The sequence below is a fragment of the Mirounga leonina genome, unplaced genomic scaffold (assembly GCF_011800145.1).
Source record: "Mirounga leonina isolate KUSES-001 unplaced genomic scaffold, KU_Mleo_1.0 Mir_101595, whole genome shotgun sequence".
NCBI lineage: Eukaryota > Metazoa > Chordata > Mammalia > Carnivora > Phocidae > Mirounga > Mirounga leonina.
In genome coordinates this window covers 12,530,147-12,541,186 of record NW_023270158.1, presented here as the reverse complement: position 1 = coordinate 12,541,186, position 11,040 = coordinate 12,530,147, and the positions used below count along the sequence as shown (strand labels likewise).

The 11,040-nt window shown below is 38.9% G+C and overlaps 1 protein-coding gene across 1 annotated transcript; it reads left to right on the top strand.

Annotated features, from left to right (window-relative positions):
• The first annotated feature begins 3,861 nt into the window (after nucleotides 1–3,861).
• On the top strand, nucleotides 3,862–6,628 carry LOC118004014 (serine/threonine-protein phosphatase 4 regulatory subunit 3B-like). Its single transcript, XM_034995164.1, has one exon. It carries the CDS (start codon nucleotides 4,034–4,036, stop codon nucleotides 6,626–6,628), a length of 2,595 nt encoding a protein of 864 aa, XP_034851055.1. The 5' UTR covers nucleotides 3,862–4,033.
• The last annotated feature ends 4,412 nt before the right edge of the window (nucleotides 6,629–11,040 follow it).

Here is an 11,040-nt window from a genome sequence, read left to right as displayed (position 1 = left end):
GTATTTATTCAATAAATAATTGTTGAGAAACTACTATATGTCATGCCTTATGGTGGGTGCTAGGCACACAGCAGTGAGAAAAATGAGCAGATAAATCACAGCCCTCAAACAACTGATAGTCTGGTTGAGGAAAACAGAATAAATGAAGTATAAAATATTCAGATGATGCTCAGTGATATGGAGAAAAGATACACCAAAGAAAACAGATGGATGGGTTGGGGTAGAAGGTCTCTGCAATTTTAAAAAGGTGCTTAGGGAAGGTCTCACTAGAAGAAAAGGGCTTTTGAATAAATGGTTTAATGAAATGAGGCTCTGAGCCACATAGATATTGAAAACTAGTGTTCCAGGTAGACGAAAGGGCAGGTACAAAGCCCCTGAAGCAGGAGTGTGCCTGGTGTGCTTTTGGCAGAGTAAGATAGTGTGACTGGAGCAAAATAAGGGAGACAGAGACTATTAGGGGAAGAGCTCAGAGTGGTCAAAGGGGGCCAGGCCTCATAAACCATAGTTAGAACTTTGGCTTTTATTCTAACTAAGGCAGAAACACATTGATTTTGAGCAGAGGAGTTGGAGAATACGGTGTGTTTTAAATTAGTCCTCTTTAGCTATTGTACTGAGAATATACTAGTGGGGGAAGGGAGGCAGAAGCCTGGGGACACTATTACAGATTTCCAAATTAGAGATGATAGTAGCCAAAAAAGGGCAACATTCCATGAAATAAGTTACCTGGAGAACTTGTAGAGCACATACATGGGTGTTTTTCGCTAATGATTTTGAAGTTGAAAATTTTAGAGTAGATACATTTGAATAATTCTATTTTTAACACTATTTCGTAGAATTAAAAATCACCTTGCTCTTCCCACTGTGAAATGTTTTCTCAGAGATAGAATATTTAGATATCTAAACAGTATATATATGTATATGTGTATATATATACATATATATGTGTATATATATATATATATATATATATATATGGCTTGTGCTACCTATCCTTAAAATTCAGAAATGTAGACTCATTCCTTTATCATTTTCTAAAATAACTCTGAGAAATATAAAACTTAAGCTCTTAGTAGTCATAAAATGTGGATGGATTACAAGGTCCTTATCTAAAACTATTTTCAGGGCAGAGGCATCAAGAACTACTTCTTACTACCCTCAGGTCATGGGGAGGAAGCATGGAAGAGAAAGGCATCCAAAACAGAAGAGGGATCCAGTCTTAATATTAAATCAGACGAACCATGAGAGACTATGGACTCTGAGAAACAAACTGAGGGTTCTAGAGGGGAGGGGGGTGGGGGGATGGGTTAGCCTGGTGATGGGTATTGAAGAGGGCATGTATTGAATGGAGCACTGGGTGTTATACGCAAACAATGAATCATGGAACACTACATCAAAAACTAATGATGTACTGTATGGTGATTAACATAACAAAATAAAATAAAATAAAGAAATTGAAACTGTGAAAGTTAATGTAACAGCAGAATGATAAGGAGAGTTACAATAAAAGTGATGATGAAGTCCTTGAAAAACAAATCTACCTATTTTAATTCTGAACTGGCCTCAATGATTTTCCTTCACAAAATAAAACAGAGAAACATCAAATGGCAGTGATAGTTGGGATAAAAAAAATCACAATTGTTATAAACATCTGCTATAACAATTTATGCATAGTCTAAGAGAAAGCTTTGCATATTGGGAGCAGCAAAATGGAGAGTTGGAATGATATAGGCCTACTTTCAAATCCGAGCAATATCCCTTACTGCAGAGGTTTGAACCAAATGTATGATTCAGTTTTGGAGTTTCAATATGATAGTAATAATATCTTCCTCAAGCCATTATTGTATGAGCGTTAAATAAAAAATAAATAATACCTATAAAAGGGGCTACACAGCTCCTAGAATATGGCATTTGTTATTCATATATATTCATATTCATACGCTCTCTGTAAAACAACAACACAACAATAAAATAATAATCTTAGGGAGGTAGAACTCCTGAAGCAAAAAAGGGCATTGTTCTACTTCCCAAACCAAGTTAAGACAGGACTGAGAGAGTCTACTGCAGAAATAGCAACAAGAAATTTGGACTTGAGGCTCTTTTAGACTGCAAAGAGATTCTCGTTAACCTAATTAAGATAAAGGGACCTTGATCAGCCTAAGGGAAACTCCCTGTGATAAAATTGTGAGAACACACAGATTTGTGCTGAATGCCTCTCAGAGAATGAAACCTGAGGGTATATTCAGACAATTGACAGTATTATAATTGATCCTGATAGAAACTTTAATATAACCACAGCAGAGAAAAAAATTGGACCATTAGCATGCATGTCATTATTATTATTACATATTTGCACAGTCTCTCATTGAAATAAGACAGGAATTTTAAACTAGTAAGTGCATATATCAGTGTTTGTATTTGTCATTTATTAATTCTTATGTGTTAGTATTATTAATGATTTGTAAAGGTTTTTAAACCAATAGTATCCCGGCATTGATTTGAATTCTCTCATGAAATGATTGTCATTTCCATTCAGGTCTCCAAGTGCCCCAGCTGTACTGTCCCAGGGAATATTCCTGTACTGTAATCTCCTGGAGGTGACATTGCAAAAGAGGTACGTGAAAAGTTTTTCTGTGCTCTACTTGAGAACTGTCACACATTTCCAATGCTATGTAAAATGAATTACAAACAGGACTCTTCAAGTCCAAATGCACTTGATGTGGCCCAATTCTGTTTTTCCCTTGCAATAACAGGGTTAATATTTGGGGGAAAAAATTTTTTTTAAGGAAACTGCAGAAGTTGCTGCTACATCAAAAATCAACTTGGTTACTATTAAAATTATATTTAACAAAGTTGCCATATACAAGCTTCTATTTTTTGGTTGGCTATACACAGATGTGGATCTAAAGAAGGAAGTGCGTGACTTTCATCTTCTCGATAATTTTATGTTGATTACAAATTATATAGATGGAAGGAATGTGAAATAAAATGTAATGAAGGCCAAGAAAAGAAGGGGCTAGCATAGTTCAATGGCTGAGAAAACCAATTTTGGAATCAGAAAGACGTGTGTCCAAATCAGAGTTCCTCAACTTATTAGGAGTGTGACCTTTGGTGATTTATTTAACTTCTCTAAGTTTGTTTCCTGATCTTAGAAGGACCCTTAATACTCCTGTATCACTAGGTTATCATGAAATTTAAGTACAAAGAGATATAAAAGTTCTTGTCACATTGTCTTGAACATAAAAAGTACTCAAGTATTTAATGTGCTCAATTATGTTATTACCTTTCTCTGTAATACTAATAGGCACTCAAGTATTATTACTTAGTTGTGGTTGTTATTATCGCTGTAATGATCAAGAAAATAAAACAACTGATCTGTAATGTTCAATACACACTCTTAACTAATTTCAACGCCGTTTCGCTCTGGCCCACTCATCTAAGAATGAGGAGTGTGGTTATAGATTGGAAAAAAGTTTTCCCATTGCAGTAAATGACGGCACTTTAGGCCCAGTCGAACAAAATGAAAGAGTTCTCAGCGCCTTCTGGGAACAAGGTCCTCCCCCCCGGGATGGGTTTACTGAGCGACAGATACATAGGCCAAGCTTGGTGGAGAAGACCCACCTACAAATCTCCAATTATTGCTAATAATCTACACGTCGCTTGGCTCCCGCTTCTTTTTTGGGGGAGGGGGTTTGGGGGGGGGAGCCTCAACCTGGAATATTAGGTGTTGAATTGGTCAGGACATAAGTGATTCAGCTTTCTTTCATTTAAAGTCCTCAGTTTCCTACACACCTGATAAGTGCAAATGCTTCTGGGGAACAAAAGTTTTTATGGAAAGAACAGCGCTTTGCTCTAATCACTAAGCTTCCACGTAAGCTTGGCCGCAATGCCTCAACACGCATAGAACGTTCCGTCGGGGTAGAATCCTGTGACAATCCTAAGAATCCTGCCATAATCGAGGCTTTCCCAGACGACGGGGAGCAGGCCAAAGGCTCACTCCGTAAACCCACATTAAGAAGGAATATGTGAGGGCAAAATGGAGAGAGGGAAACATAAGATGGAAGCGAGAGGAGGTGGGACTCCAGGGAGCTCTACAGACCTCAGGAACCACCAGCGTCCGGCGGAACGCTACTTCGCCAACATCTTCTACCGTAATTATACCCTCCCGCCGCCAGAGCTACCGTCGCTGACAGAACAGCGACAACTACAGTCGACTCCGGACACACGAGACCCAGCGGCCCCCCGCACCGAGACTAGGGCTGGGGACAGGAGGCCAAGGGTCGCTATGGCTGACAAGCGGTATCGTGTAAAAGTCTACTCACTGAACGAGGACCAGCAATGGGATGATCTCGGCACCGGATACGTCTCTTCCACTTATGTGAAGCGCCTCCAGAGCGTGTTCCTGCTCGTTAGGTCGGATTCCCAGGCCTCACTAATATTGGAGTCAGAGATAAATTCAAAGACGCCCTATCAGAAGCAACAGGAAACCCTGATTGTTTGGTCTGAAGCAGCGGACCATGGTAGGGCATTAAGTTTCCAGGACACTGAGGGTTGTCGTAAGATCTGGGAAGACATTTGCTGGGTTCAAGGAAAAGATCCATCCGTCAAAATCACGCAAGACCTCTTGGAGGAATACGAAGACGAACAACTGGAAGAAGTCCTGGAAACCGATAATGTGTTTGACCTGCCTAACTGTGAACTCAATAAACTTGAAGAGATTTCTGACGTCATTTCCTCGGTTTTCGCTTCACCGGCCCATAAGGAGAGACTGGCTCTGATCTTAGAAAATGAGGACTATATTAAAAATTTGCTGCAGCTGTTCCACACCTGTGAGGACCTAGGGGACACTGCAGGCTTACACCATTTGCATGAAATTATTAAAGGCATCTTATTCCTTAACAAGACAGCCCTGTTTGAGATCATGTTTTCTGCTGAGTGTATCATGGATGTGGTGGGATGTCTCGAATATGACCCTGCTTTGGCTCAGCCAAAAAGGCATAGGGAATTCTTGACCCAAAATGCAAGGTTCAAGGAAGTCATACCAATAGCAGACTGTGAACTTAGGCAAAAAATACATCAGACATATAGGGTACAGTACATCCGTGACATCCTTTTGCCTGCACCATCCATATATGAAGAGAACTTTCTTTCTACTCTTACAACTTTTATTTTCCTCAACAAGGTTGAGATAGTCAGCATGCTGAAGGATGATAACAACTTTTTGTCTCAAGTCTTTGCACAGTTAAGGGATGAGACTATAAATGATGATAGACGGCGCGAATTGCTCCTTTTCTTCAAGGAATTCTGTACATTTTCTCAGACATTACAGCCTCCAAGCAAGGATGCACTGTTCAAAACATTGACAGAATTGGGGATTCTTCCTGTTCTTAAAATCGCAATGAGCATGGAAGATTTGCAAATAAAGTCAGCTGCTACTGATATATTTACTTATCTAGTGGAGTATAGTCCATCCATGATTCGAGAATTTATCATGGAAGAAGCCCAGCAGTGTGAAGACGGTAACCTTTTCATTAATTTAGTCATTGAGCAAATAATCTGTGATACTGATCCTGAGCTAGGAGGTGCTGTTCATTTAATGGGACTTCTTCGTACTCTACTTGATCCAGAAAACATGCTAGCAACACCTAATAAATGTGAAAGAAGTGAATTTCTAAATTTCTTCTACAAGCACTGTATACGTAATTTCATAGCACCACTTTTTGCCACTACTTCGGAAGATACATGTGAAGGGGATAATGTAGTTGGATCCGACAAAAACAACACAAATTGCCTCAATAATTATCAAACAGCACAGCTGCTTTCTTTAATTTTAGAGCTGCTTACATTTTGTGTGCAACATCACACGTACTACATAAAAAACTGTATCTTGAGCAAAGACTTGCTAAGAAGAGTCTTGATCTTGATGAATTCAAAGCACACTTTCCTGATCTTGTGTGCTCTCCGCTTTATGAGAAGGATGATTGGACTTAAAGATGAACTTTATAATTGTTACATCATCAAGGGAAATCTTTTTGAGCCAGTTGTCAATGCTTTCCTGGATAACGGAACTCGGTACAATATGTTGAATTCAGCTGTTATTGAGCTGTTTGAATACATAAGAGTGGAAAATATCAAATCTCTTGTTGCACATATAGTAGAAAAGTTTTATAAAACATTTGAATCGATTGAATATGTTCAGACATTCAAAGGATTGAAGATTAAATATGAACAAGAGAAAGACCGGCAGGATCAAATACGGAGGAATTTGCACTCTATACTGTGTAGTAAAATACTTCGCAGGAGTACCAGAGTCGTGGAGAAGGAAGAAAAGTGTTTTGAAGGAAATTCAGAAGAAGGAGAAGCAATTATGCCGCCATTGGAAAATGATTTTCAAGATCGTTACAAATTTATGGAGACTAAAGAAACAAAAGAAAATGAAGACAAGGTAGATCCTCCTAAAAGAGCATCTCCGGGGGGCTACAAATTCGCTTCATCCCATTCTGCTCCTGCTGCTAATGGAACACATAGCCTGCACAGTAGCAGCACAATTGACTTAATGAATCGTCTCAATGATGAAAAAGATAAGGAAGATGAAACACCCCCCAGGAAGAGACCACATCTTAGCTTCTAAAATCTTTATGAGAGACGCTCAACGTCACTGAAATCTACATTACGAAAATTCTGTAAACATCAGTTAGCTGAAAAGTCTGAATCCAAAAGCTTTCTCATTTGAACTTCTAAGTATACAATAAGTAGCAAAGATGTCAGGGTCATCACCTAGGATGGTTTAATTCTGCAAAAACCAAACTTCACAGAATTTAAAAAAAAAAGAACTAAACTAAAAAACTAACCAGAACCTGAATGATAAATTCTTTGCAAGAAAAAATCTTAGCTGGGGGTGGGGGTGGGGGTGGTTAGGGAGGGGAGGAAACAGGTTGATAATATAAGATGAATGTAGTTTTGTTCCAGGCCTGTATTTAAAAACAGCTATCAATACTGCAGTTGCAAAGCCTATAATATTACTTTCCTAGTGGTTCTGGCTATGGTTTTCTTTGCCTCAGTTGCCTTTTTTTTTGCCATAGAAATTCATGTTTACGTGGAAAACAAAGTCAACTGTAATCAAAAAAACAAACTGAAGTTATTCACATGTCTGTGAAGATATAACACAAATTCAGCCTCTGGATAATTGGAGGGAAGTAACTTGCTGTGTGTATTTTCATAAATAAAAAGGAAGCTGGATTCAAAATGTGCAGTTGTGAATTTAACTTTTTTTTTTTAGATAAGAGATGCCAAGAATCAGTCCACTGGTATTCTGCAAAGGTGTTCTTTATTACCCTGGTGGTGGGTAGATCAGAATACTTTCAACTGCCAGATGGTGAAAGGTACTTCTGAAGGTATTCCCTGACTCATTAATAAAGTTGTGTCCATCTTCAGAGCAGCAGGTTAAGTTTTAAAGTATAATTTACAAAGACTAACATACAAAAAATAGTGCTGAATGAGGTGGCATTTAATATCTAGGAACCATTTTGGACCAAGAAGAGGTTACTTAAGTGTCGAATTCCACCTACAGTACCTGAAGTGTTTTTTCTATAAACAAACAAGGGTGTAATATGAAAGGTGCTTTATGAAAGAATGAATGCAATGCATTTTTTTTTAAGATTTTATTTGTCAGAGAGAGAGCACAAGCAGGGGGAGCGGCAGGCAGAGGGAGAAGCAGGCTCCCCACTGAGCAGGGAGCCTGATACTGGACCCCGGGATCATGACCTGAGCCGAAGGCAGACGCTTAACAACTGAACCACCCAGGCACCCAATGTGATGCATTTCTAAAAATAAGTTGTAAGCAAAGAGTTAAGAGGATTTATTTTTAGAGGAGCAAGTTAACTAGAGGAGGAGGTTTTCCTGGAATGGCTAAAACTGAAGCAGTTTCTCCTGTTTTGAAGATTTTAGAGTTAATTTTAATTTTGGTCATTGTTTGAACCAGATGGGCTGTGTCGATATAAAGTATAGTTTTCCATAAGACAGATTTTTGTTTTCTATTCAAAATACCATAGTAGTTGTTTTGCACCATTTGATGATATTCATGCTGAACTATAAAATTCTGAAATTAAAAAGTCACCTTGTAATACCAAAAACAAAAGAGACCATTTTAAATGTACTATTGTGCCAATAGAAGACATCTCCTGCAAAAGTAAGAGTTGTGTAAGAGCTACAAAGAGAGTGTATTCTTAAAATAAATAATCATTTCATCAGACATAAAGCCTGCTAAAGTGTGGACATGACCTCAGGAGATATAATCACATATTGCTGAGGACATGACACAGCACGGAAACTGCATTTTTACATGTCTCAAGCCATGCTGGTTAAATTAAATGTTGTAATGGGACTATTCATGTTGTGAGTATATGTCAAAAAAGGCAGTTTGTTCCAAGAGCATCTCATGTTTTCCTCCTGGCTAGACTGTCAAGGGGAATGTTATCCAGAGTACACACATTTACATGCATACTCAGAGTGTTGTTTTGACAAAAATATGCTTAACCCTTTGTTTTGGTGGGTAGCCCCAGTTCCTTAACAGGGCAGCTATTTACAACTAGACAGAGAAGAACAATTTTTCTAGGCTCTTTCTGCTTATTCTCTTCAGCTAGTTTTAATCAGCCGTTAAAAGATGGGCAGTGTAGGAGAAAAAAAAAAAAAGAGTATTTGCATTTCTTGCTGTACTGTTTCCAGTGAATTTGTAAGGAAGGGTGGAGGAGGAGGGCATAAGTGTAATGGGAAGTTAAAAAAAAAACAAAAGAAAAGAAAAAAGGACAGGCTTTCTATTGAGCTGTGTAACCTCTATGAGCCCTTTCCTAGTCTCAGCTACTTAATGTTAGGGAAACAACATGACAGGCAAAATGGTGCAAAGGCAAATTGCCCATCAGATGGCATAACCTACTATTACAGGAACACTTAAGAGGGCAACAAAACACAGAAGAGCAATCCTTACTGTCTGCACACTGAGTGAAAAATTGACCAAAATATTCAGCCTCTCTAGATACTGTGTGTGAGGAGGAAATACCATGTCAAAAATGTTTAATTTCATCTTTAAGATTTTTAGAAGTAATTTTAAAAGGACCCTTAAGTGGGTAATTTATGAAAAGAAACAGTTTGGAATGGCTTTGTATAGGTGAGCATTTTTGGAGGGGCACCCTGGGCTCGTCAAGGTCAGGGCTTTAAGTACACGACTTCCAGTAATTTTTATGGCACGGGGACTTTCTAAATACACCAACAAAGGAAAGGTGATACAAGAGATAAGGCAAAAGCTTCATATTCGGGAGACGAACCATGAGAGACTATGGACTATGAGAAACAAACTGAGGGTTCTAGAGGGGGGGGGGATGGGTTAGCCCAGTGATGGGTATTAAGGAGGGCACGTATCGCATGGAGCACTGAGTGTTATACCAAAACAATGAATCATGGATCACTACATCAAAAACTAATGATGTAATGTATGGTGACTAACATAACATAAGAAAATAAAATTTTAAAAAATTAAAAAAAAAAAGCTTCATATTCAGACAGCTCTTGCTGACAGTGCAGGCTCTGACGCTTACCAGCCCCATGACCTTAGACAATTTACTTCTTTTTTCCTCTAACCACAATTTCTCCATCTTGTCTTAAAACTCAGAAACTATATGTAAACTACCCAGATCATATTCAGCACTTAATAAATAGCTTTTGAAATTCTTTGTTATCAGCAATAGTAGCATAATCATTTCCCAGAAGATTAGGGATAAAGTCAGGTAAAAACACTTTTATCACAAGATATACTCATAAATCAATAATCCTATATTCTCAATCAAATTAGTAGCAATAAGCTTGCGTAGCAATAAAGACACTTGGGTGGAGTGGTGTCTGGGTTGTTAAACATGGAGCGTAGAGTGAAATTGAAATCAGAAGAGTAGCAGGAGAGGTGGGGAGGGCATCCAAGATTTGTGAAAGTGACAAGAGTAAGTAAGCATTATTCCCTTCCCTCCCACGCCCCGCCCCAGCAAGCAGAGCAGTCAACTAGAATGTATCCATAGATAACAATCCAAGTGTCCTTCTCCTTAAAGCAATTGAAGTAATGGACAAAGCTGAGGGCCCTGGTATGGAGGTTGTTGCCTCAGAGTTAAGCTCTTCCCTTTAGGGTGTTGGAGGATCCCAGATGCTTCAAGTTTCCCATCCTAAGGTGCAAGTCATGGTGCTTTGAAGATGCTTCTAACAGTTTGGAAGAGCTGCACCAGAATGTTTTCCTTGGGGAAGAAGCCTTCATAAGCAGTTTTGACAGAGGTCATTAATGCGCCTTCCTCCCGTGTGCAACCTTTGATTCTGGGTTGTTGCTCTTCCATTTCCACAGTACCTGAGTGTCTCTTTCTAGTAACTATAACTTTGCCCTTTCTTTCACTTATTCCTTACTCTCACCCAAACTTTTCATCTAGGAGGATCCGGTGTGAGAGGGACAAAGACATTTTTATAAAACCAGAATTAAGTTTGAATTGCATAGGTTTCATTTTTGCCAGGCTGCCACCCAGAGCCTCTACCAACCAGCTGGCCTAGGGAAAGAAATATGCATCATACTCAGGAATGGTCAGGAAAGAATCCTGAATTTTCAAGATAGGTCTAGATAATTTCCTATCCCTTTAGTCCTGACTCAATGACCAAATTATCTTACTCTAATGTAGGGCTTCTCAGTCTCACCACGGTTGACAATTTGAGCCAGATATTTCATTGTTTTGGAAGGCATTCCTGTGCATTTTAAGAAATTTTGCAGCATCCCTGACATCTACCCACCAAATGCCAGCAGCACACCCCCAATTGTGACAACCAGAAATGTGTACAGAAGATAATAAATATCCCTCAAGAGGCAAACTCACCTTTAATCGTGAACCATTAGTCTAAAGACACATAGAGCTTGATTCAAGAGCTTCTCTTACTTTATGGATATTGGGTTCACACTCACTAGGCTGAGTTACCTTTTTTTCTTATCCTCTACCTGAAAGGGCCAAGTACATACAAGGGTCAGGT